This window comes from Emys orbicularis, chromosome 1, assembly GCF_028017835.1.
Source record: "Emys orbicularis isolate rEmyOrb1 chromosome 1, rEmyOrb1.hap1, whole genome shotgun sequence".
Taxonomy (NCBI): domain Eukaryota; kingdom Metazoa; phylum Chordata; order Testudines; family Emydidae; genus Emys; species Emys orbicularis.
In genome coordinates, this window is record NC_088683.1 from 57,639,852 (window position 1) to 57,667,645 (window position 27,794).

Genomic DNA, 27,794 nt, shown 5'->3' on the forward strand with positions numbered 1-27,794 from the left:
ATAGGGGGAACATTCTCCTTCTTACAATTGAATCTATTTTTATACTTTTATTGATCCCTCCCTCTCCATCCCCCATATGGCACTCACAGAATTCCATTGTATATAATTATCCCCAATGATACAATTTGGCCAAATGGCAATTTTAAGGATAGAGACAATTTTTAATCATTTCTTGCATAAATTGTCAGGGAAACTCCTGTTATGCAGCAATGTAGGCCACCTGTCTAGAGCAGAATACACTTCTTTTCTGGTCATTCTTTGTATCATTTGATACTAACCTACCCCACATTAGTACTGAGGAATTTCTATGGAACTGAGGATGGTAATATCTGGTCTCTTAGATTTAAATAGATATATCTAGGTATGTATACTGTGCTCATCACCACTGTGTAGCATCTGAGCTAACTGTAGGAGCGATATGCGCTTGCCATTGCAGAGTAGTCGCTACATCATACCATGGATCCCTCACACATCCATGTAAGGGTAGGCAGGATTCAAACCACAACTTTCTTCATGAGGTTCTGCCGCAGGAAGGACATTTTTACATTGCACATGGGCTCTGTATGATTCCCACCACCACCGAGAACATGTCTAGGGATGTTCTGAACTGCTGTATGTGTTCATGTAATTAAAAACTATCATAATACATGTATGCAAAGGGGCAGAATTAAGGTTACACAAGCTCCCTTAAATCTGGCATTTTCCAACTTTACAAATGTTTTGCTTTTCAACCTAATGTTTTTTTATCAAAGGGGGTTTGGGTTGGTTGATCAGTTAATTGGTCTGGAAATGCCAAGATATTGGGGGGGGAAAGAAAGAAACATGGAGAAACAAAGCAATTCCATCTTTAGCAAATATTTGCTAAACATCAGTGGAACGCCGGTTATTAGGATTCCTGTGTTCTCTTCTGGTTCTGGGAAGGTTGTGGGGCAAATGGAATAGTCAGAAAACTTACAGTTAGGACTTCGAGGTGCTATTTGTTTTCTTAATCTGCTTTGTATTTGCATAGTGTTCGTTCATCTATAGATCTCAAAGCACTTTTTAAAGGTGGCATGCTGAAATATTGCATTTTACAGATAAGAGAGCCAAGCACTTAGGTTTGGTATTATGTTTCAAAAAGGTAGTGTAAGTGAGTGCTCTTTCCTTTCCTAGGTTATAAACTATTTTATTGTGGAAAAGCTGGAGGAGGATCCATTTGCCTGGACTGTGATTCTTTGTAGTTGTTAGGAAATTATGCAGGAGACAGTGAGCATGCTCTCTGCAGCATAGCAAGAGTTCGGACTTTCAGACATAATGAGTAAGGGCATAAGAAGTTATTTTGTGCATGTGCAAATGGTGATTTCCTAGTAACTCAAATAAATCTGGATGGATTTTCATGGGAACAGAAAAGATGCTTCTTTGACCTCAGGACTATCCTACTGTCAGATTTCAACTGCCTCCGGGTAAGCTCCTGTGGTGCTGGCAGAGTTTTTACATGGACAACATTTTCTGTTTTTCATTGCACTGATTTTGTAAAACTTCAACAACAAAAAATCAACCTGAGCCAGAAACCAAGCATGGAAAAATTCAACCCAAATAGTTCATTTGTCAGAGGTAGTAGCAATTAAAAGCAGATAGTTATAATGGAAAATGTTAGGCAAACTTAAAATAATAGGTGTTGCTATTGCTCTTCCTATAATGTTAGGGCTTGTCTACCCTTAAAACGCTGCAGCAGCAGCACAGCTGCGCCACTGTAGCGTTTCAGTGAAGACTGTACCCATGCCAGCAGGAAGGGTTCTGATCTGGGCATAGAGCCTCCACCTCCCCGAGAGGCAGTAGCTAGGTTGATGGGAGAATTCTGTAGTTGACTTAGCACCATCTACACTGGGGTTTAGGTAAGTTTAACAGATTTTTCACACCCCCGAGTAACATAAAGTGTAACGACCTGATTTCGTAGTGTAGACAAGACCTCATGTCAAAATATATGCAACGTGTTCCCTGGATCAAATTCAGATGTGATGTAAGGATGGTATAAATAGTGTGAGGTGATAAATCGTATATTCTGTAGGGATAGAAGTGAAGATTTGTATCGGAAGGGTGTAAAATAAAGCCGGCACCTGGGATTAAACCCTTTGTGGGTTGCATTTCTTCCTACAAAAAATCACCCCTTCTGCCCATTCACAGGATAAGTTATATCATCTCACATCTGCAATGGCTTATGGCAGTTTCATTATTTGTAATTTATAGCAACATTCACGTCACCTCTGAATCTCACCAAAGTAATGTTTTCAGTGCAGTGATAGCACATGTTCTTGGTCAAGAACTCTGCTATTGACAGCCATTGCCCAATTAGCATATTAGTTCAGTGATGTGCTCATGTTTTGAAAATACAGGCACACGAACATGTAGGAATTTAACACACCACCCATACTTGCAGTTATCCGTGTTATATTCCGAACACTACACTAGGGGAGCACTGGTATAGGAATACTGATATACTATATTGTACTATGCTGGGAAAGCACCCCTAGTGTGTGTGCAGCTACACCGGAAAAGCTTCACTTTGTTCCAGTATAGTAAAAACATAAAGAATTTGTTGGTATATAGATATACCAGCAGAGGTATACTGGCAAACCCTTCTAATGGAGACACAGCTTATTTCATTGTGGAGCTGATATAAGCTATCCTAACAAAAGGACTTATTGCCAGCAGAGCTGAATCTACACTGGGACTTTTCCTGGCATAGCTGTTGGATAGGTTTGTGGGGTTTTTTTCATATTCCTAATCAACATAGCAAAACTTTCAAGTGTAGACCAATATAACACTCATCCTCAGCCCCACAGCCTGTCAAACAATTGTCCTCGGCCTGGTCTACATCTAAAACTTAGGTCAACCTAGCTACATCTCTCAGGGTTGCAAAAAATTCTATGCCATGTGCAAAGTAGTTAGGTTGACCATACCCCCTACTGTAGAAGCAGATAGGTCAACAAAAATCTTCCGTTGACCTAGCTACCACCTCTCAAAGAGGTGGATAACCAACCTCAATGGAAAAATCCCTATCATTGTTGTAAGAAGCATCTACACTACAGCGACACAACTGCAGCACTTCCAACTTTTTTCTTATCTTCTTAAATTCTTTACTTTGGATTTGACTTGGATTTCAATACATGTAAAGGGACAATAACAAACAAAATAAACAAACAAAATAAAACCCCACTTTTTATATATATTTTACAAACCAGACAAATAATTTATGAGATGGAATTGTAAATGTCCTTAGAGTTTTAAAAATGTATTACTTAATTTTTGCTTCTTTCAGAATCCACCAGGACTGTGTTGTAAGAGTTTTATCAGTTTGTTTTCTAGCAAAAGCCAAACAAGTTATTTTCCCACCCAACCCTTATCTTCTCTCTTGCATGAGCACTATAGAAGATTGCAGTAGATAGCAGCATATGATTTAATATACTGTACAAATCACTTATAACACTGGTCTACAATTTTTGAGAAGTCGTCTGCTTCAGAGATAAAATGTGCTATTTATTATGTATTTTGATGTGCTGAATTCAAATATGACAATTAAAACAACTGATTGGCTACTGTTTCTAAGATATTTAAGTTTTTACATTTTATGTCTATGTATATTGTGTAGATAGTAGAGTTTTAATCATAAATTGTAAACCTAGGTCTTTTCATGTGTTTATGGTTGCTTTACATGATAATATTTCACCTGTCCTGTTTATGTAACACTTTAAAAATCAGCAAAAGGGTTATATAAATAAAATGTATTATGAAACAAAAGGCAAAAAACTATTCTGTACATAGTTTAGTCCTATTCAGTGTCTACTCGGCGCTTCTTGACTTGTCGCTTGTATTCATTAAATGGAGCATCTCTTGTCACTGTCCAGCAATAGTCTGCAAGCATTGATGGGCTCCATTTGCCCTGATAGCGTTTCTCCATTGTTCCAATGTCCTGGTGAAATCGCTCGCCGTGCTCGTCGCTCACTGCTCCGCAGTTCGGTGGAAAAAAATCTAGATGAGAGTGCAAAAAATGTATCTTTAGTGACATGTTGCAACCAAGGCTTTTGTATGCCTCGAGCTGGTTTTCCACCAACAACCTATAGTTGTCTGCCTTGTTGTTTCCGAGAAAATGTATTGCCACTAACTGGAAGGCTTTCCATGCCGTCTTTTCCTTGCCACGCAGTGCATGGTCAAATGCATCATCTCGAAGAAGTTCACGAATCTGAGGACCAACAAAGACACCTTCCTTTATCTTAACTTCACTTAACCTTGGAAATTTTCCACGGAGGTACTTGAAAGCTGCTTGTGTTTTGTCAATGGCCTTGACAAAGTTCTTCATCAGACCCAGCTTGATGTGTAAGGGTGGTAACAAAATCTTCCTTGATTCAACAAGTGGTGGATGCTGAACACTTTTCCTCCCAGGCTCCAATGACTGTCGGAGTGGCCAATCTTTCTAGATGTAGTGGGAATCTCTTGCATGACTATCCCATTCACAGAGAAAACAGCAGTACTTTGTGTATCCAGTCTGCAGACCAAGCAAGAGAGCAACATCCTTCAAATCGCCACAAAGCTGCCACTGATGTTGGTCATAGTTTATGCACCTCAAAAGTTGTTTCATGTTATCATAGGTTTCCTTCATATGGACTGCATGACCAACTGGAATTGATGGCAAAACATTGCCATTATGCAGTAAAACAGCTTTAAGACTCGTCTTCGATGAATCAATGAACAGTCTCCACTCATCTGGATCGTGAACGATGTTGAGGGCTGCCATCACACCATCGATGTTGTTGCAGGCTACAAGATCACCTTCCATGAAGAAGAATGGGACAAGATCCTTTTGACGGTCACGGAACATGGAAACCCTAACATCACCTGCCAGGAGATTCCACTGCTGTAGTCTGGAGCCCAACAGCTCTGCCTTACTCTTGGGTAGTTCCAAATCCCTGACAAGGTCACTCAGTTCACCTTGTGTTATGAGGTGTGGTTCAGAGGACGAGGATGGGAGAAAATGTGGGTCCTGTGACATTGATGGTTCAGGACCAGAAGTTTCATCCTCTTCCTCTTCCTCGTCTGACTCAAGTGAGAATGATTCTGGTGCATCAGGAACTGGCAATCCTTCTCCGTGGGGTACTGGGCGTATAGCTGATGGAATGTTTGGATAATGCACAGTCCACTTTTTCTTCTTTGACACACCTTTCCCAACTGGAGGCACCATGCAGAAGTAACAATTGCTGGTATGATCTGTTGGCTCTCTCCAAATCATTGGCACTGAAAAAGGCATAGATTTCCTTTTCCTGTTCAACCACTGGCGAAGATTTGTTGCACAAGTGTTGCAGCATATGTGTGGGGCCCACCTCTTGTCCTGAGCTCCAATTTTGCAGCCAAAATAAAGGTGATAGGCTTTCTTAACCATAGTGGTTATACTGCGCTTTTGTGATGCAAAAGTCACTTCACCACAAATATAGTAGAAGTTATCTGCACTGTTCACAGAAGTACCAGGCATCTCTGCTCACTTTGGCTAAACAGAAATGTGTCCCTTTGCAAAATCAAACACTGACAAATAAGAGAGCATGACACTGTATGATTTCTAGAGCTGATATAGGGCAATTTGTTCAGCAGAGTGATGTAAGCTTCGTTATGATTGCATCATCCATGACTTCTAGGAATAACATGATGCAATTCATATCATGTATGACGCAATACCAGCTTCAGATTGCATCATTCATTGTTTTGCCTAAAAAGCAAGTACTGTCCAAACCCAGTCATAGATTTATTCATAGATCCAGTTAAAGATGTATTTTAGTCATTTCTGGTTTAAATTGAGATCCCTTCCCTTTATAACTCACTTATCCTCCGCCATTCCCAAGTCAAGGGTCGTATATACTGACCCAATAGCATATCTTGAAAACTAGAGCCAATCAACAATTTTAAGCATCATTTTCGTTCTCAGTGACCCAGAATTAGTAAAGTTTGACTACATTTATTTCAGAAGCATTTTGGCTGTAGAGCAGTGTAATATGTGTTTTATACTCCTGTTTCTATAAGCCCTTTCAGTCCTAATTTGTGTAATGTTCTGTTTTCCTTTAGGTCAATGGGAAGGACCTCTCGAAGGCCACTCACGAAGAGGCAGTGGAAGCTTTTCGGAATGCCAAGGAGCCAATTGTAGTTCAGGTTTTACGGAGAGCACCCATTAATAAAACACATGGTAGCTCACAGGATGTTCAGCTTGTGGATGCTAGCACTCAGACCGACATCACCTTTGAGCATATTATGGCTCTGGCCAAGCTTAGGCCATCCACACCTCCAGTACCAGATATCTGTCCCTTTCTGCTTTCAGACAGGTATGGTTTACCTTTCTCTGTCACTTTTCCAGCCAACCTCATATACTATCTATATAATAAGATTCCGGGATTGTCACTCTCTCTCTCTCTCTCTCTCTCTCTCTCTCTCTCTCTGTCACTCTGAAGATAAGAATGTCTGTACAGTCAGTGTGAAGCAATGGTAACAGCTACAGGCCTGATTGAGAGCTCTCTTGTTTTAGAATATCACCAAGTTCAATCATCACTGGGATTTGCGGTCTGTCACCATACAATTTTTAAGTTCTCACCCATATTCAACTCTTTTTACACACATGACTTTATGAATTGCATCTGTGTGACAGCACTCATTGGTAACTTATAATATTAAGTATTCGTTTTCAAGAAACTAAGTGTTAACAAATGACTAAGTGTAGTGATAGCCTCACAGCTCTGTCTAGAAATCGCAGGAATACTGTCATCTCATTACTGTATAGCTGTCACTGATAGCCACAGTCCCACACTTGTTTCACTGCATCATCTCCTGAACTTCATTTGTGGATTAGAGCTGCAATAAGGAATCCTGGCTCTGATCACTTCATCTTCATACTATTTCTTTATCAAAAGCTTTATGCCAACAGTGAGCCTCGGTCAGGTAGATAGCTACTATAGCCAAAGCTGCCAAAAGGCTTATTAAGACCCAGAGAAAGCTGGCTTGTTGGCATTGTGTACATTTCTCCCTTACACAAAAGGAGAATCAAGGAAACTCATTAAATTAAGGTGGTTATCTAAAGCAAAACATTACTGAATAGATAAAGAGATTAAACATAAAATCCCACATCTTGAATGACAGTGTGTAATGAGTTATTGATTGATTAAATGTATATTTCCTCTGAAATTGTACAGAATTTAAATATTAGCCTAGCATATTTATGCAAAAATAGTGATCCATCCTTCTGGACCTCGCCTTATGAGTTACTCCACCTGTCTGTCAACGCTTCCCCTCTACTTCATCCAGTAGCTACAGGCAAAACCACAATCATACTAGAGATTTCCCATTGAACTCCCAATGTTCCATGGGTCTTTGCACAGGAGTGGCGTTGCAAAATGTATACCACATTTCACCTTGTCACAAATACATAGTCACAAAGTTCTGGGTGGATCGTCAGCAGATCCCACTAGGGTAATTTATGATCAGGATTCAGGTAATAGCTGTCTTTGTATCTGAGGCTACACATACGTTCATTTTATTTCAGGAAGACCTCATTCTTTTTGTCCAAAACCTATCCTGTGTGCTGACATTTTCAAGAGTATAATTTCTCAAACACACCTTGGCAGCCTGTTGTGTCCATGTTGGAGAAGGCTGTAGAGTGCAAGTTACTCCTTTAAGGTCTGGAATAATTTGTGATCATTTAAGGGATTTAATATGGTAGAAATGTGATTAGTACAATGTTGTGCTAAGAAAGGCTCCTTCATGTTGCTCTAGTATCTGAAGTGTATATTTGGATGCACGTAGAGATGGCACACATATCTGGAGTTAAGTACATTTAAGAGTATGGAAAAATCCTGAAGCTTATCAGCTAAGCAGTTTGGCTCAAAACAGACCCTGCTTCATTCCTCTTCAAAAATAACCATGTGTGGATCTGACAGTAGAATTTTGCCTTTAGTGCTGTACTTGGCAAAATGAAATTAACTGGTCTCTGTGCATTTGAAAAGAGAAAAGCCCCAGCTCTTGCCTGGTTGTATTCCTTTCAGACTGTCAGATCACTCAGAATAGCATTCCAAAGATGAGAAAACTACAGAGAAGGGTTTTTTTATCGTTTTTAATTTGAAAAACTATTGTCTCATCTATTCCTGTTGTACTGCTTTGTCCCACATAGCTGCCATTCTCTTCACCCAGTGGAGCATGAATTTTATGAAGGTAATGAGTATCTTTCCAGCCTGCCTGCTGATGCAGATAGAACAGAGGACTTTGAGTATGAGGTAAGAGCATTAGCATGCTGCAGCTTTTCTTTTTACAATTACAGGTACTATATTTATGGAGCTGATATCCAAGTCCTGTGAGAAGAACAATAGCAGGAATGCTCTTTTTAAAAAAAATAATTACCGGAGCAAATTCTCTCCCTCAGTCACACCTGTACATGGGTATAAATGGAAGCAGAATTTTGCCACGTATGTCTGAGTTTAGAAGGCTTATTATACACATACCATAGTTGTGTGATGGAAACTGTAATTCAGTTGCTCTGCTTTTTGCAGTTTTGAAACTTTGAAGAAAGACTTTCAGAAATTAAAAAACTAACTAGAAGCTTCATTGCTTTTTCTTCTCATTTTCAGAAATAATTGGCCATTTTTCTACCACCTTAAGGATTGAGAGCAAGTATACACAGCACATGGTGTTTTTTATTATTAGACCATGTTTAGCCTTTGCTCAGCTATACACTGTACAGTATTTTAAATAACACGTATATAAGTTATTAAGTAGCTTTCATGAAAGTTGGGAAAATATTCTTTCTTCCTAATATTTGCTCTCCCTTAATAGTACATAAAGAAACCTTTTAAAGGTTTCAGATAACTGCTTGACATTTGGAAATAAAATGGATTGGGAAAGCTTTAGTAAATAGGCACATTGTTCACTTTTATCTTCTTTTTTTATGTTCTTTTCTGCTTACAACCTGGGGAAACTGAAGGTCTTCCCCTAGGAACACGGAAAATCAAATAAATCTACTTGGTGAAGCTAACTCAGAACAAACAAACGTTTATTTGAACTCTTCAAAAAATCATTGTTAGGGATTAGTGAAATCATTATTTCTTCCCAATTGGACTTTGGTATGATATCTAATAGCGGGAAAGTCTTGGGGCTTATGTTCTATTTCGATTCCACATGGCTAATGTAATTTTAACTTCTTTACTGAGTGTGTGTGTTTGTTTGCAGCAGATCTGGCTTATGTCTATCAGAGAGACTATTTGTCTGATAATATTTTTTTAAATGGCAAAATAGACAGCCAGAAAGAGAATACATTTTAAAAATCTTAACTTGTTAATAAAAGTTTTTTCCCATTTTATCAGAATATTAGTGAAACATTAAAAATGCAGACAGATTTTACATTTATATAGAGTCTAGTACAGTGGAATCATGTCCTCTTTATGACCATTATTAATCCCTAATAATAGCCGGCATAAGTATTATGACAGTGGTAAATGCTCAGGCAGGTTCTCAGTAGCCTGTAATCTCTACTAATCACACCATCATAGTCATTAATTTACTGTCAGCTGTGATTCAATTGCCCAAGGCAAACCCATTGAGTGACTGAAATAAAGAATGTTTCACATAAAATTTAAATAGGAAAGGAGCAGTCTGGCTTCCATTGAGGAGAATAATTTGCTCCACAAAACAAGAGAGGAGGGAATGACTACATCTTGCATCCTGTAACAAAAAAGGCTCCAAACACAATTTCTGTAACTCAGGAAAGAACAAAAGCCAGCCCCTATGTTTAAGGCTATGTCTTCACTACCCGCCTGAATCGGCGGGTAGAAATCGATCTTTTGGGGATCGAATTATCGCGTCTCGTCGGGACGCAACAATCGATCCCCGAATCGACGATTGTACTCCACCAGCGCAGGTAGGAGTAAGCGCCGTCGACGGAGGAGCCGCGGAGGTCGATTTGCCGCTGTCCTCACAGCGGGGTAAGTCGGCTTGGATACGTTGAATTCAGCTACACTATTCGTATCTTAAATCGACCTCCTCCCCCCGTAGTGAAGACGTAGCCTAAATTTCTATGTTAAATTCAAGTTCTGATGATGTGACATACATGGACACATTGGTAATGGTAAGCATAAGAGGTTCATGCATCTCCAGAAACATATGCACTCTTTTTTGGATATACAGTCTTGCACCTAGGTGTGCAGAATAGTATTTGCACACGCAAATCTGTTAATTTTAAGTGCAACGGAGTCCTGCATTTTAGAAAATGTAGGAATAAAGTGAGAATTGCTAAATCTCAAACTGAATTAGCTCTTGCCATGGAAATTAAAATAAATAATAAGAAGGTTTCTTTTACTTATATAAATAGAAGGAGAATAAGGAAGGATGAGGTTGGACCACTGTGCAGTGTGGATGGGAAGGAGATTAAAGATAAAAATAGTCTAGATATGGCCCCAAAACTAAATGAATACTTTGATTTGATTTGCAAAAGTATAATATAGAACATGACTATGAAGGTGTAATGGCTGATGGAAATAAGTGTACAGAAATGAAAATTATCACACCTGAGCTGGAATGAAAACTTAAAGAGCTTAATGCACTCAAATCAGGATGACCAAATAATTTCCATCCCACAATACTGAAAGAACTGGCACATGAGATTACTAGTCTGGTAGCAATGATTTTTAATAAATCTATCTGTCTATTTGGGAGTAATACCATATAGCTGGTGCATAATTAATGCCATACCTATATTTGCGAGAAGGGGGGGGGATTTGGGCAATTACAGACCTGCTAATCTGACTTCAGTAGTATGCAAGGCTTTAAAACAAACTATGAATAAAAGAATAATTGAATTAATGAAAGAAAATGGGGATATAATGCAACATGGGTTTACCAAAGGTAGATCATGCCAGAATAACCTGATTTCCTTCTTTGAGAAAATAACTGATTTTTTAGATAAGGGAAATGCAGTAGATCTAATGTACTTGGACTTCAGTAAAGCATTTGACATAGTACAACATAGGATTTTTTTTAGTTAAATGAGGGAAGATGGAAATTAGCACAAGATTTGTAAGGTAGATAAGGAACTAGCTAAATGGGACAAGGTGATGGGTTGTGCTTAAGGGTGGCTTATCAGACTAGTGGGTGTTTACTAGTGGAGTTCCTCAGGGATTGGTCTTGGGACCAGTCTTGTTCAATATTATTATTAATGACCTTGGCACAAAAAGTAGGAGTGTGCTAATGAAATTTGCTGAGGATACAATGTTGGGAAGCATTGTCAATACTGATGAAGATCAGAATATTTTACAAGAACGTCTGGATGACCTTGAAGACTGGAGTGGCAAAAATGGGATGAAATTCAGTAGTACAAAAGTGCAAGGCCATGCACTTAAGATCTAATAATAAGAGTTTCTGCTACAAGGTGGAAGCCTCATAGTAGAAGAGAGACCAGGGTGTGTAGTCAAGGATGATTATGGGTCACCAATATGATATGGCTGTGGAAAAGGATGTATCAGGTGAGGCATTTTCAGTAGTGATAGAGACGCATAAATGCTATTTTATGAGGCATTGGTAAGATCTCATTTGGAATACTGCATACAATTCTGTTCACCCATGTTCAAGAAGGATGAATTCAAACTGGAAGAGGTGCAGGGAAGAGCTACTAGGATGATCAGGAGAATAAAGGGCCTTTTTTATGAAAGAAGACTGAAAGGACTTGGCTTGTTTAGTCTAGCAAAAAGAAGGCTGTGAGGGGATATGATTGCTCTCTAGGAGGCAAGTTAAGGGGTAAATACCAGGGAGGGTGAAGAGTTAGTTAAGCTAAAGAACAATATTAGCACAAAAACAAATGGGCATAAACTGGCCGTGAACAAATTCAGGCTGGAAATTAGAAGAAGGATTCTAACCATAAGAGGGGTAAGGCACTGGAAGGACCTCACAATAGGAGTTGTGGGGGCAACCCATATAATTAGTTTTAAGAGAGAGATGGGCAAATTTATGAGTGTGATTGTCTGATGGGGTTGCTTGTGAGGGTAGAGCTCAGCAGCCCTGGGCTCACTTCTGGTTTATGTCTTATATTCCTAAAAGCTCACACTTTAGAGCTTCAGCCAATCATCTACAGGGGTCAGGAAGGGACTCCTCCTCCCTCCCCCAGTGTATTCTGTGGAGTCTTTTGGTCTCCTTCCTCTTAAGTATCAGGGATGGTCATAGCTGAAGATGGGACACTGGACAGAGTAGGCCAGGGCTCTGAGGTGGCACAGTGCATTCTCTCTCTCATGCTTGACTGGCTGATTCTTGCTCACATGCTCAGCAGGGCCGGCTCTAGGTTTTTTGCTGCCCCAAGCAAAAAAAATTTTGGCTGCCCCCCCCCCCCGTCCCAGCCCTGGGCTCCTCGCCGCCCCTCCACCAGCACCCCCCTGCCGTCCAAACCCTGGGCTCTCACCCCCCCACCCGCACCCCCCTGCCGTCCCAGCCCTGGGTTCCCCCCCAACCCCCCACCTGCACCCTCCTTCCGCTGCAGCCCTGGGTCACTGGTAACTCGCTCCCAGGGCAGGTCATTCAGCAGGAATTTTGGATGTGCACAGAACACAGACAGGATTGGTTCCCATATGGTTACAGAACTGCAGTAAAGTGGAACAATTTTCAGCTTGTGTGATTGGAGGATATCTGGATGCATATTATAAGACTGTCCTCCATCAATGAGGAAAAGTTGAGGTGCCTTTATTATTCTTTTGTTCCACTCTTTCTTTCTATGGGGAATTTGCCAATGCGATATCACTGTCTTCCTTTTAAACAAACAAACAAACAAACAAACAAAAAAGGCAATGGCTGTTGAAAATAGCAATTCCAGTCCTAATAACCACTGGGAAGCATTTCTTGCTCAATTTTATCCTACCTTTTCTACAGCAAGTTACAGTGGATCAATATATTTGATTTGGGAGAAATGAAGTAACTGAGCTTGAGCACTCCTGAATTTTGAGGTGTTCAAATCTAGAAGGAAGGTGCTGGGGGGGCGGGGGGGGGGGCGGCTGTGGCTCCGCAGGGAAGCACGGCAGCATGTATGCAGCAGCGTGTCTGGCACTGCGCGAAGCCAGACACACTGGTCTGAGTGGCACGGTAAGAGGGCTGGGAGGTTGGAGAAGGGGTAGGTGGTTCTGGGGGGACAGTCAAGGGACAGGGAGCAGGGGGGGTTGGATGGGGCGGAGGTTCATGGGGGCAGTCAGGGGCAGGGAGAAGGGGGGTAGATGGGTCAGGGGTTCGGGGGGGCACTCAGGGGACAGGCAGCAGTTGGATAGGCATGGGAGTCCCAGGGGTTTGTCAGGGGACAGGTAGGGGGTGGGATCCTAGGGGGGAACTTGAGGGGGGGTGTCCCAGGAGGGGGCAATCAGGGGACAAGGACCAGTGGGGCTTAGATAGGGGGTGGGGTCCTGGGGGGCAGTTGGGGCAGGGGTCCCGGGAGGGGGTGATCAGAGGATAGGGAGCAGGGGGGTTGGATGGGTTGTGGTTTCTGTGGGGGGCAGTCGGAGGGGGTGGATGGTGGCAGGGTGGGGCTACCCTCCCTCCCCGTGGAGTGTCCTGTTTTTTGAATGTTAAAATATGGTATCCCTACCCTTCCCAGTGCAGCTGTCCATTCAAAGCAGGCTGTAGAATGAGGTCTCAGCTTCCTCACTCCCTCCCCCTCTTTCCTGTTGGTAGTGGCCAAGGGAATGCTGGGAAATGTAGTTCTTTCCCTGCTCCAGGGCTGGCTCTATAGGCAGGGAGCTAACCAAGGAACTACAGCTCCCAGGGCCCCCTGTTGGTTCTCAGCTCCCATGCTGGATCCCTGCCGCCCCTGCAAATGGGCTGCCCCAAGCACGTGCTTGCTTTGCTGGTGCCTAGAGCCGTCCCTGATGCTCAGGGTCAGGAAGGAATTTCCCCCCTGTCAGACTGGCAATGACCTTGGGGTTTTTTGCATTTCTGTGAAGTGTGTGGGTGCATGTCAGTTACCAGGACTATCTGGATACATCTCACTTAACTAGTTCCCTGCCATTGTAGGTGCCTTGAGCACTGATGCATCTCAATCCCTCCTACTCTCTCCCTGTGGCACGTAATAGTCTAATCTCCTGCAGGCTATAATACTTTGGCCTCATTTCAGTTGTTGGGGTTAGTGTGCCGTAGTTAGGTGTGTTGTCTGCATGTGACATACAGCAGGTCAGACTACATAATCTGGTGGTCCCTTCTGGTGTGAAACTCAGTGACTTTATTTTTATGCACTAATGGCTCAATCCAAACCCACTGAAGTCAATAGGAGTCTTCCCATTGATATCAGTGGCTTTGGATCAAGCCTTAATGCCTCTTTGCAAGCACAGCTATACATGTGGTCCAAACTGAGAAGAGGTAGGAGAATTAACGATAATTGACAATCCGTGTGAAATCCTGACCACATTGAAATCAATGGCAAAACTTTCATTGACTTCAGTAGCAAAAGGATTTCACCCTGTAGCCTCAATATGTCTTATTGTCTCCAAACATTTCAGCAGTCCTAGTTAATATCAGGTATTCAAGGGGTAGCCCTACATTAAGTATGCCATCATTGATCAGAAAAATATGAGTATCAGCCTTAAAGTTGAATAGTCTTTTTATTTGTTGGGTATTGTCACAAGCTTAACATGACTTTAATTTTTGAGTTAATTTCCTTTGCTGGTACTTTTTCATACCAACACTATAAAATAAATTCCTTCTCTTTCAAAGGCTGCTGAGTAAGGGTTTGAAACTGCACAGACCTATGTTTCCAAAGTTTACACACGGGAGCATTCTCATTGTAGTCAGTGAGACTACTGATGTGAGTAAAGTTGCTCAGGTGCTTAAGTATTTGCAGGTTTCAGCCCTAAATGTGTATTTATGGACTTGCTAAAATGTTGACTCCATAACGATTTAGGAACTTTCTGAAAGGTGTGGTATTGGCCCAACAGACCAAAACAGATCTGTCTGTCTTGTGAATGCATATTTAGAGACTTTTCAACACATGGATTATTTAACCAATAGACCTAAACTGATCTGTCTATCTTGTAAATACATATTTAGGGGCTTTTTAACATGAGGATTACTGAGCTGATAGCCTGTAACAGCTCCCTTCAGAGCTGTGATAGCCTGCGAATACCCCTTGTAAACATTATAGTCAGTCATGTCAATGTGATCATGGCCCCTGCATGCTAAAAACCCTAATGCAGTTTTCATGCAAATAGTCACTATGCATGCACAGTGACTGTATTTTATAAATAAAATAACTTAGATTGATCCCACACCTTCTGTATCTATACAAAGAAACTAACCCATGTTATGGACCCATGGCCTACAAAATTGATGCTGTTTCTGAGCTAGAGGTTTGTAACATAACCCCATCAATTTAGCATGGAGCTTCTAATTACAACTATTAAATCAAATTTTAGATTTAATTTTCTTAAAGACAGAAAGAGAGAGAAAGGGGGAAGTCAGGCCTTGGCTGAGACCTCATAAGCCACGTTTCAGCTTCAAGCAACTATAACGATAGCGATGTGAATGAACAGAAGCACTGTAATACCTTAGTTACATATCATAAGATTGTGCTGTTTTTTTTTTTATTTTCCTACTGGATTCAGATTTTCCCCTGAACCTTCTAAAAGTTGGATTAAATCAAAAAGAGCCCTTAGCAATTAAAAGGCAGATATCAAATTCAGCAGCCACCAGAAGTAATGTCAAAGAAAAAGTTTCAAGAAATACATTGCTCCTTAACTGGAGTCCTAATAAAGACATATTTGTTATAAACTAGAACAGCTAAAGTTATGAGCAAGGCTTAGTTTTCCATTTTAATTATATCTGATTGGTGGTGGTGGTGGAGTGAGGTAAAAATACTGTAGGCTTTTAATGGAGAAGAGAATATTTCTCACCATGTGGCTTATAGTTGTCAGCTTTATGCAGCTGCTAGTCCGTTAGGGGGTAGTACTAATTGATAGACAGGTCAGAAGGAGCTTGGAAAAGCTGGGCTTTACAGCATTATATGCATTTGCTGAGCTACTTCTTCATAATACCCTAGAAATTAATGCTAAAAACTGGAAGCGCTACTTACTATATTCAGATATTTTAGTGAGATACTTTTTCAAGTATAAAGTATAATTTTTCATTTTAAATAACCTACCTACAATATTAGTTAGGATACTATGTGTGTGTCTGTGTGTAGAGATCTCAATTCCACTAGAGTCCTTCTAGTTTTATCAACATCTTTTTCCAGCTGCTAGCACAATCTTTTCATATAAATATATAGAAAAAGGTGGACTGCACGTTAAAGTTATTTATGAAAACCTTCTTAAACACTCTCGTGTCTGATAATTGACACACTTTAGATTGTTTTAGTTGTATATCTAAAAATATTGCACTGCTTAGAGTTTTTATAAAGATGTGTTCAAGATTTCTTCCCTTTAATTCAAGAGAAGTCTTGAGCTGCTATAACTGTAATACCTATCCTGTGATCCTTCTGACAGTCAGTGCAGACTATAAAAAAGAAAGACAGTTAAAAATGAAACAGTGGTATAGCCTTAGGTTTTATTGTAATCATTTGAATAACACACTATAATAATTAAAGTGAACCAATTTTAGCACACATTTGGCCTACTAGAGCTCAAGGAAATGCATTTTATAGGAATTTTTATATAAAATCCCTGAGGTTTAAACAGTCATGATTTACACAAAGACACATGGGTTTTAGCCCACGGAAGCTTATGCCCAAATAAATTTGTTAGTCTCTAAGGTGCCACAAGGACTCCTCCTTGTTTTTGTCTAAATATAGTTAGCACTACATTCAAATAAGCAGCGTAGTGGTAATAACAGAATATTGCTTTACTTTTAATATACCGCCTTTCATTTCAGAATTGCAGACTTGCTTTTTAAATATTAATTAACTAATCCAACATCTCTCTAGTGAGATACATAAATATTATTGTAACCATTTTACAAGTGGGGGAACTAAGCGTAGACACATTAAGTGACTCGCCCAAGGTAGTACAGCCAGTCAGTAAGAAAGGTGGGAATAGAACCCAGGAGTCCTGACTAATAACACTCCTATTTTAGCCACTAAATCACACTTCCCTCTTTTCATTTGATATGGAGATCACTGGATCATTTAGATGAAGTAAGATGTCAGGTCAGTTGCTGTTGTGCTTGTTTGTTCTTAATTTTTATATGTATTTAGAATCACTCCTTACAAAATGCTGACATTCAAAGCAGATGAAATTGCTGTCATCTGTAGCTGTCACAGGTAATGAATATCCCAATTTACAGACTTGGATTTTGCCTCTAACTAGCAAACATCACTGAAGAAGAGGACACAAAACTGACATTGGCAAATTTATCAAAGTTATTACCATTCATTGTGTTTTAGAACAAGAGGAAAATATATGAAGTCAGTGATATTCATTTTGTTTCATGATTTCATAAAACAAACACAAGGTTACTCCTCATTTCACCTGAAAGATAATAAAAAATTTTCCTCGTTGTCAGGGCTTAGGTTTTCCAAAGAAAATGAAGAAAAGTGAGCTTAGTTTTTCAGCAATGTATTGTTTGGGCAACATTACAATACATGGTGTCTATTATTCATTCTAAGAATGAAGAGCAAGGTGCTTGCAGTGTTTTCCTATTTGTAGAATTCTGTGGATTGTAAATCATCCATTTTGATGAAGATTTATCTTTAGGCAATTTTTATACTATTATGATACACTGTCATGTATTCTTTATATGCCCCATATTTTGCAGTAAAACTATTATAAAAATCTTTAAGAGTTTTTAAATGTTTTATTGGTACTATTGTTCATACACTTCCACCTTAAAAGCCAGGCTGTCTTAATATCATGGATCCAACTATACAGACCTGAGAAGGAAGAAAATTATAACTACTACTTTTCCTTTTAAAATGTCTTAAAATAGTGTTAGTATAATAGTAGTAGTAATAATGTAGTCACAATATGTAACAGTAATGTAGTAATAATAATTAGGGCTGTGTGTCTGTCACAGAGGTCGCGGAAGTCATGGATTCCGTTACTTTCTGCGACCTCCATGACTTCTGCAGCAGCCAGTGCGGCTGACCCCGGGGCCAGCCATTCTGGTCGCTGTTGGAGCAGCCCCACAGCAAACCACTGGAGTGGCCCCATAGCCAGCCACACCATCCGATATGCTGACTATGTTCCAGGGCCAGCCGTATTGGCTGCTGCTTGGGCAGCCCCAAGCAGTTGCTCCCAGGGACCACCTGAGCAGCGGCTGGCCCTAGGGGCCGCCTGAGCAGCAGTCCTGGGGGTGGGGGGGGGACACAACAAAATGTGATATAAAAATGACTTTGGATAATTTTGTATGCCTGTTTTTATGATCAAATGTTTGGCTTAATTTACGCTTATATATTGTACTATGTATATATCATAAAGCAGATAGACATATAGGTGAGCTGGTATTGCTGCTGGACCCTTAACCTATGCACTTTCTGACTTTTTCTGATTTAAATGTGCAAACTTAACATTGTCTTTTCACAGTATTTTCCTTTTAACAGACAGATTGCAGTGTAGGCAACTGTATTAATTTCTCACAGCTGTCTAGAATTGAAACATTATCTTCGGCAACTTGATTTTAATTAATCCAAAATAGCTTTCACACAGTTTTAGGTCAAGAATGTCCAAACATGTGGACTTGTATCTGTTTTAAGAGTCTGAAATCGTAGCTGCCTGTTCTGTTGGCCAGATAAATGTTCTTCACAGCAGATGTTAGCACATCTGTTGTATCTCCTGTATTGTGATTGGCTGGATAGATGTTTAGAATGTGATGATGAGGCAAATAAATCTTCTCACTCATTTCAATCCTAAAGCAGGCAGTCAGCAGTAATAATGATGTATATACAGCCAAGTGCTGGGCAGTAATTTTGAAATACAAACAAAAATAAAGTATGAATTTACTCAGAATAAGGGAATAGGTTGTAAAAAGTGAAGGCTAATTATGCCAAGCTGATCCTCAGTTAATTTGAATTTGAGATGTGACAATCATATAAACCTTAGGATTTTGTGTAACTAAACTCATCAGCTAGAAAAGGACATATGCTGCAGTTTAGAGTGAGCTGTAAGTTATAACAGGGGGCTTTTTATTAGACATAAGGAGAGTTGGGAATCCAGGTTTGGGAGCAGCTGACATCTACAAGGTTGTGCCTTGGAAGGAAAAGAAGTTACCCACAGTAATGACCTAAGATCTTTGACATTGAGAAAATCCTTCATTTTTTAATTCTCTAACCTCCCTCCTTTGGTTACTCCCCTTCACACAGTTCTCCTTCGTGTTATTTTAATAGGCCTGGCTCTGTGCCCTGAAGTTTGTCAGACTTGAGTGCTGTCACACCACCAAAGTATGGGGTGAATTCCAAAAGTTGGGGTCCTCACCTGAAAAGACCTTGCCATTAGTCTTAGAGCCCATGACTGTGGGAAAGGACAGCAAAAAACATGTCAGCCAATCTCCGCTGCACCGGGGTATAAAGTGGGAGGTGGGGGCTCTCATAGGTCCCAGATCATTCAAGGCTTTAATATGCAACACACTGGATGGCAGACAGAAATGAAAAAGAAGTCAATGCAAAGATTTGAGCAGTCATATGCTCATAGTGTCTCACCCCATTCAGTAAAAGCAGCTTATTCTAATCTGCACCAACTAAAGATTCCATGTTGCCTTGAAATAACCATGCTTGAACCAAAGAGTGAATTACAGTCACTTAGCCTGGAGGTAACTAAGACTGTAAATAGGCCATTATAAAGACTGTATCAGAGAGAAAAAATTGCAGCCTCTGTGCCAGCTGCAGATGATAATGAGAGCTACAGGTCATGGAGAATCCAGGAGTAGGGCTGGTTGAAAATTTGGTGTTGAAACCTATTTTCAGTGGCAAATTGGGTTTTTGACTAACTGGAATTGTGTGCTGAAAGTGTCTGCTTTCCTCAAAAAAAAAAAAAATCATTTTCTTTTGTCAGAAAACCCCAAATCCAAAAAGTTTTGGCCTATAGCCAAAAATGGTTCAGATTTTGCCAGAAATTTGTAGGGGTTTTGTAGCTTTCAGCTGAACATTTTCAGTTTTAGGCCAAAATGTTTTGATTTTCAGTTGCTCAAAAATAAAGCAATTTTAGTTTTTGTGATTTTGTTTTTTGATGCCAAGGCAAAAATTTTCACTGCAAATTCATCTGAAAATGAATTTTGTTTTCATTTTTTGTCAAAATTTGTCAAATTTCTGACAAGGTCAATCCAAGAACAGTGATGACTCCAGTAGAACTAAGCCCTGGTCTACACTGTGGGGGAGGAGAGGGAGATTGATCTAAGTTACGCAACTTCAGCTACGTGAATAACGTAGCTGAAGTCGACATACTTAGATCGACTTACCGTGGTGTCTTCACCGCGGTGAGTCAACTGCTGCCACTCCCCCATCAACTCTGCCTGCGCCTCTCGCCGAGCTGGAGTACAGGAGTCGACGGGAGAGTGCTCAGGGGTCGATTTATCGCGTCTAGACTAGACGCGATAAATCGATCCCTGCTGGATCGATCGCTGCCCGCTGATCCCGCCGTAGTGAAGACATACCCTTAGAGGCTCTAAGTCAATTTAACTAAAGGACATATCATAAATTTTACAATAAGTGCCACCATGACCCCAGCACATTCCCCTAATCTAATGCTTCCCCCTGCCAAGTAGCATTGCTTCCATTTTGTCAGGACTGATCCACACCATTTGGAATTCATTCAGGCCCTTATCTCAACAAGGCACTAGCAAAGAAGGGAAACTGTAGAATCTGGGCTGACTGAAAGGGAGACCTACAGCTGAGTATTCTCAGCATATTGATGACACCTCAGCCTAAAACTCCTCTCCCTGTCTCTCCCTCACATCTCACATAGGCATTGAACAGGAGTGATGACCAAGGCTGGACCCAGGAAGGATGCTGAATAGGCACAATTGTTCAGCCCTACCCTGTGGATCTCTCTGAGAAGAAGGCACAAACCCACTGAGGGAAACCTCTGTCAATCTCAGACCATCCACAAGTAGATCAAAATAATTCTAATAAGATCAGCATGGACAGTTTTCCATGGTGAGGGTCAGAAACAAGGAAAATCACCTGAGGAAAAAGAAGATATAATATCATATCATCATATCATATCATATTAATTAAAGAGACAAATGAGACTGAGAGAAAATAGAGAGACTGAAACAGATACAGAGAGAGAGATTTAGTCGAGGGTAAAATGAGATAAATTGAGGCTACGAATAAATGTAAAGTAGAGTTATTTAAAATAACAAATATAAGTTGAGGGCATGTTGTTTTCTAGTTTGTGTAATTGTCCAGAAAAATCCATGCAATGTATTTGCTTTTTGTTAGCGTCTAAGGTGCTGTACGTTTACTACATCCCACAGGGTGGGATTATTGAGGTTGTCTTCTGACAAGCATCTGGAAATTCACTGTTACTTGTAATGGCTAGTAGAGGGGAAACTGGAGTTCAAGTGGATGTTTGTAACTAACTGGAGGATGTGCTCATAGCTGTGGAGCCTTTTGCAGCCAGGAAGTTTATAATCCTTAAAGAATTTTTCTTCTCTTTGACTTGCTTATGAGACACACTCCCTTTAAAGTCTGCCATGAGTCTTTTAAGCTCGAAGTTTAAACATGCTTTAAAAGTAAGTCAGCTAGGCCAGATTCACCATGTGAGTGCCCACTGGCTTTAAAATGTTGTGCATGCAAGTCCCATACTTTTACCCCTTTTGTCCCACTCAGGCACATTTAAATTTTCCCATTGAAAATGATTCAGTGATCAAAGGATTGCAGTGCTCTAACCAAGCAGGAAAATTTTCTCTTCACAGAACCAGCTCTCCTAGTCCAGCTCTGCGGCTTCTCTACTCCAGACCTACCCACTTGCCCTCCCCAAGCCACTTGCCCATCAACTGTTACTCACCTCTCACCCACTGCCCTAACCAGCCAACATGCTGCTCCTCCAGTCTATGCAGCTGACCTATAGATTCCAAGGCCAGAAAGGACCACTGTGATCAGTCAGACCTTCTGTATAGCACGGGCCATAGAACAGGTGCACGGGTTAGTGGTCAGCAGATTACAAGTGCAGCTGCTGAGGAGTGTTACCTCATGTTCAGCAGCTGCAGTTGGTGCTCCTCACTGCTGCTGCTCTCCAATGCAATATAGCACCATATGCCAACTTTTTATTCTGTAATAGCCTAAGGAAGATAATGGTTTATTGGTATGAGATCTGAGATCAGGCTTGCTTACTACTAAAAGATTTGTCACCTATTTGTCTAGGTCAGTAGTTATTAAAAAATTCTTCACCCAAAATAGTGGTGTTCAAGTGTTGGAATCACATGTACTGTGTATATCCTGGTACCACTTTTCTAACAGTGGGTACTATTTTTCTAACATATGCTGACATCTGACGGCGTCCTGCACATGGACACAGAGTAGCATATGACCTTAACTGTAACTATAGAGATGGGGATGAGAGAAAAGTGATCATATTTTTAAATGCCCTTTTCATGCTATTATTTTTGCTTTTGGATCTGATATTTGAGAAATGCTTGCTGGAATCTTCTGCTTGTGCTGTAATGTAAACAAATCTAAAACTAAAACAGACTAAAAAAAGGGGGGGATTAAAAGACAGTTTATCCTATAGGGTCCCCACCCCTTGGATAGAGTATTGTCTTTCCCCACCATGTGAAATGGAGATAAACCTCAGTTTCTTTGTGGTAAGCTACCAACCAAATCCATCCTGGCAAATCTGATATCCAGTGTGATTTGTCCTTTTCAATGCTTTCTATGAGAAGTCAGGACAGTCTTCTGTCAAAATTGATAAGTGAGAAGACAGTGGGGAATGCAATTTTATTTGTAACAGCACAGCTGCCAGCAATTCCAGCTTGTTTACATCTAGACTGGCTCTGTCTTGCTCCATAGCTTTTCTATTTCCATCCAAATAGCCCCCAAATACATTGTGGATGTGCCTGTCTATGTAAAATCTGCATAACGTAACACAATGGGAGTGTTAGAGAGGAAAAACGATGGCCATTTCATTAGGTTATTTTCACAACTGAAGAATTTCAATTGCTTTAAAAGAGAAATCTTGAACTTGACCAATTCTCTGTAGGCATTTAGCAGAATGGGTTGTAAATTCTATGAAATAGGAAAGCCCAAGGGGTAACTGGAAAGAGTGCAGCTAAAATCCTAAGATGATCATTACCTCCCACAATGATGGTATCTGAGGAATAAGAGTGCTGCTTTTTTTGATTAAAAATACTTCTTTTTGAACAATACAGTGGCCGGTGTTTGGTAAATTAAATCTATAGAAAAATGGAAACTTTAGTTTACTCTTTTGTGTATGAACGGAATGCAACCCTGTATGTTGGCCTCCAACATTTATTGTAGATACATGACGCAATTCTGTATACTAAACACTTCTCATGAATATCCTTTAGTTAACCTGTGTTATATAGACATTAACATGTTTCCTGGAAGATCCTCTAACAAGAGAACATAAGTCTATGTGGCCTTCTGATAATTCTTAGATCTATGGAAACTTTATTTTCATTTAGTCTAACTTGCCTTCCCTATGGAATCTTAAGCTTTTCTAATGTTTTTATTGATACATTTAAGAAAGGCCCAAGTCATAGGCCTTTTCCTTATATAATCTCTCCTGTAAACTGATCCTTTACAGTGGCCTACCCTGAACATGCAGTTATCATAAAGATGAAGTGTTAGAGAGTTTTTTTATGTGTAATTGTTATTAGGCATGACAAATAATGAACTTTTCCAGTTAACTGAAAATTTCTGTTGTCTTTTGCCATTTCTGATATTACAGATATTAATAAAGATTTATTGTTCTGAGCTGGATTTATCATAGAATAAAATAAATTAGAGATGGAAATGTAAATCATCTACTCTGGTCATTTAAGCCTATTGGGTCATGTAAGCCAGTGGTTCTCAACCAGGGGTATGCAGAGGTCTTCCAAGGGGTACATCAACTCATCTAGATATTTGCTTAGTTTTACAACAGGCTACATAAAAAGCACTAGCATAGTCAGTATAAACTAAAATTTCATACAAACAATGACTTGTTCATACTGCTCTATATTCTATACACTGAAATGTAAGTACAATATTTATATTACAGTTGATTTATTTTATAATTATATGGTAAAAGAGAAAATAAGCAATTTTTCAGTAATAGTATGCTGTGACACTTCTGTATTTTTATGTCTGATTTTGTAAGCAAGTAGTTTTTAAGTGAGATGAAACTTGAGGGTACACAAGACAAATCAGACTCCTGAAAGGGGTACAGTAGTCTGGAAAAGTTGAGAGCCACTAATATAGGACACCCCTTTGCCAGTTTAGGAATGTTCTCTACATACACTATATTCTTAAGTGTTTTGTTCAATCCTGTTTTTAAATGGCTCCAGTGATTGCCTATGGAGATTATTTGGGAGAGTAATTTACCTGACTGGCATGTTTTAAAAAACCACACAGGATTACTTAATCAACATATTTTTAAAAGGCCTCCTTAAAGACCAGAATCTAAAATATTGGCCCCAGAAATAGAATTACTGAAATTCCTTTGTTAAAAGTTCAGTGAAGAATTCACCAACTTCCTGCATCTGCATGGAGATAAGTGATCTGGTGAAGAATGCTCAGTAATGTCTAAAGTTCACTGTTGAAGTTATTTTTCCTGGCATTCAGATTTCATTTCTTTTTTTTTCCATTTCATCCATTGTCAAAGATAGAAGTGGTAAACAAAGATTCTGCCTACAATGAATCTGTGGAACAGGAATGAAATCATAATTTGGATTAGGGACCTAAAGTGTGAGGTTTTGTTTAAAACACCAAACTTCTGTTTTCAGGATGCACTTTTACTCTTTGTGAAGTACATACTGTTGTCATCAGAACATGACATTCACCTCTCCTGCCTTATCAGACAAATTAAGTGATAGAAACGGTGGTGTAAAATAAAGCCCAGGGAACATCTTTCAATCTCCTGCTGATTGCTCCTTCTGCTACAAACCCACTCTCTTGTTTCCTCAGTGTGTTCATCACACCATTTTACAACCACACCAATACATTGGTGTGTAACTAACATCAGCATTGATAGCCCCTCTGAATTTGACCCTATGCTTTTGGAAGCATGATGATGCTTTTAGATTTTTAATATCATAGGGCTTGATTATGGGTGGAGGACAGGTTAATACAGTTCTACCGTCTTTCTCGCCTGTACTTTTAGTTCCCTCCACAGAGATAATGTGTATTATCTCAGACATTGTTTGTAGTAGCTACTTTGATTTTACCAGCATTATTAGCTAATGATTGCAAATAACTTGTGTGCCTCAGACACGGAAGTATGAGGTTTAAGCATTACAAGAAACAGCAGCCTAAATGTTTGGTGATTCTCCATTCTGAAAGGGGATATTCTACCAGTTATATAGGTAAAAGAGAGAGCATCATTAGAGTGATACTATCAGTGCAGTCTGCCATTTGGAATGCTGATCCATAACAATGAATAGGCCCAAAGCATTTCCGAGTCTGGAATCAGAATAGGAGAGGCGACAATAGCATAAGATTACACTGGTCTACAATTTTTGAGAAGTCGTCTGCTTCAGAGATAAAATGTGCTATTTATTATGTATTTTGATGTGCTGAATTCAAATATGACAATTAAAACAACTGATTGGCTACTGTTTCTAAGATATTTAAGTTTTTACATTTTATGTCTATGTATATCGTGCAGATAGTAGAGTTTTAATCATAAATTGTAAACCTAGGTCTTTTCATGTGTTTATGGTTGCTTTACATGATATTTCACCTGTCCTGTTTATGTAACACTTTAAAAATCAGCAAAAGGGTTATATAAATAAAATTTATTATGAAACAAAAGGCAAAAAACTATTATGTACATAGCTTAGTCCTATTCAGTGTGTACTCGGTGCTTCTTGGCTTGTCTCTTGTATTCATTAAATGGAGCATCTCTTGTCACTGTCCAGCAATAGTCTGCAAGCATTGATGGGCTCCATTTGCCCTGATAGCGTTTCTCCATTGTTGCAATGTCCTGGTGAAATCGCTCGCCATGCTCGTCGCTCACTGCTCCGCAGTTCGGTGGAAAAAAATCTAGATGAGAGTGCAAAAAATGTATCTTTAGTGACATGTTGCAACCAAGGCTTTTGTATGCCTTGAGGAGGTTTTCCACCAACAACCTGTAGTTGTCTGCCTTGTTGTTTCCGAGAAAATTTATTGCCACTAACTGGAAGGCTTTCCATGCCGTCTTTTCCTTGCCACGCAGTGCATGGTCAAATGCATCATCTCGAAGAAGTTCACGAATCTGAGGACCAACAAAGACACCTTCCTTTATCTTAGCTTCACTTAACCTTGGAAATTTTCCACGGAGGTACTTGAAAGCTGCTTGTGTTTTGTCAATGGCCTTGACAAAGTTCTTCATCAGACCCAGCTTGATGTGTAAGGGTGGTAACAAAATCTTCCTTGATTCAACAAGTGGTGGCTGCTGAACACTTTTCCTCCCAAGCTCCAATGACTGTCAGAATGGCCAATCTTTCTTGATGTAGTGGGAATCTCTTGCACGACTATCCCATTCGCAGAGAAAACAGCAGTACTTTGTGTATCCAGTCTGCAGACCAAGCAAGAGAGCAACAACCTTCAAATCGCCACATAGCTGCCACTCATGTTGGTCATAGTTGATGCACCTCAAAAGTTGTTTCATGTTGTCATAGGTTTCCTTCATATGGACTGCATGACCAACTGGAATTGATGGCAAAACATTGTCATTATGCAGTAAAACAGCTTTAAGACTCGCCTTCGATGAATCAATGAACAGTCTCCACTCTTCTGGATCGTGAACGATGTTGAGGGCTGCCATCACACCATCCATGTTGTTGCAGGCTACAAGATCACCTTCCATGAAGAAGAATGGGACAAGATCCTTTTGACGGTCACGGAACATGGAAACCCTAACATCACCTGCCAGGAGATTCCACTGCTGTAGTCTGGAGCCCAACAGCTCTGCCTTACTCTTGGGTAGTTCCAAATCCCTGACAAGGTCATTCAGTTCACCTTGTGTTATGAGGTGTGGTTCAGAGGAGGAGGATGGGAGAAAATGTGGGCCCTGTGACATGGATGGTTCAGGACCAGAAGTTTCATCCTCTTCCTCTTCCTCGTCTGACTCAAGTGAGAATGATTCTGGTGCATCAGGAACCGGCAGTCCTTCTCCGTGGGGTACTGGGCGTATAGCTGATGGAATGTCCACTTTTTCTTCTTTGACACACCTTTCCCAATTGGAGGCACCATGCAGAAGTAACAATTGCTGGTGTGATCTGTTGGCTCTCTCCAAATCATTGGCACTGCAAAAGGCATAGATTTCCTTTTCCTGTTCAACCACTGGCGAAGATTTGTTGCACAAGTGTTGCAGCATATGTGTGGGGCCCACCTCTTGTCCTGATCTCCAATTTTGCAGCCAAAATAAAGGTGATAGGCTTTCTTAACCCTAGTGCTTATACTGCGCTTTTGTGATGCAAAAGTCACTTCACCACAAACATAGCAGAAGTTATCTGCACTGTTCACACAAGTACCAGGCATCTCTGCTCACTTTGGCTAAACAGAAATGTGTCCCTTTGCAAAATCAAACACTGACAAATAAGAGAGCACGACACTGTATGATTTCTAGAGCTGATATAGGGCAATTTGTTCAGCAGAGTGATGTAAGCTTCGTTATGATTGCATCATCCATGACTTCTAGGAATAACAT

At 40.1% G+C, this 27,794-nt stretch overlaps 1 protein-coding gene across 3 annotated transcripts in view; it reads left to right on the forward strand.

The window, feature by feature from the left end:
- PDZRN4 (PDZ domain containing ring finger 4) overlaps positions 1-27,794 on the forward strand; it is a 375,414-nt gene that overhangs the window by 313,054 nt on the left and 34,566 nt on the right. For all 3 annotated transcript variants that reach the window (XM_065415687.1, XM_065415695.1, XM_065415705.1), the window contains 2 exons: positions 6,088-6,341; positions 8,177-8,279. In XM_065415687.1, coding sequence (XP_065271759.1) covers positions 6,088-6,341; positions 8,177-8,279 — 357 coding nt within the window. The remainder of the gene's footprint in view (positions 1-6,087; positions 6,342-8,176; positions 8,280-27,794) is intronic.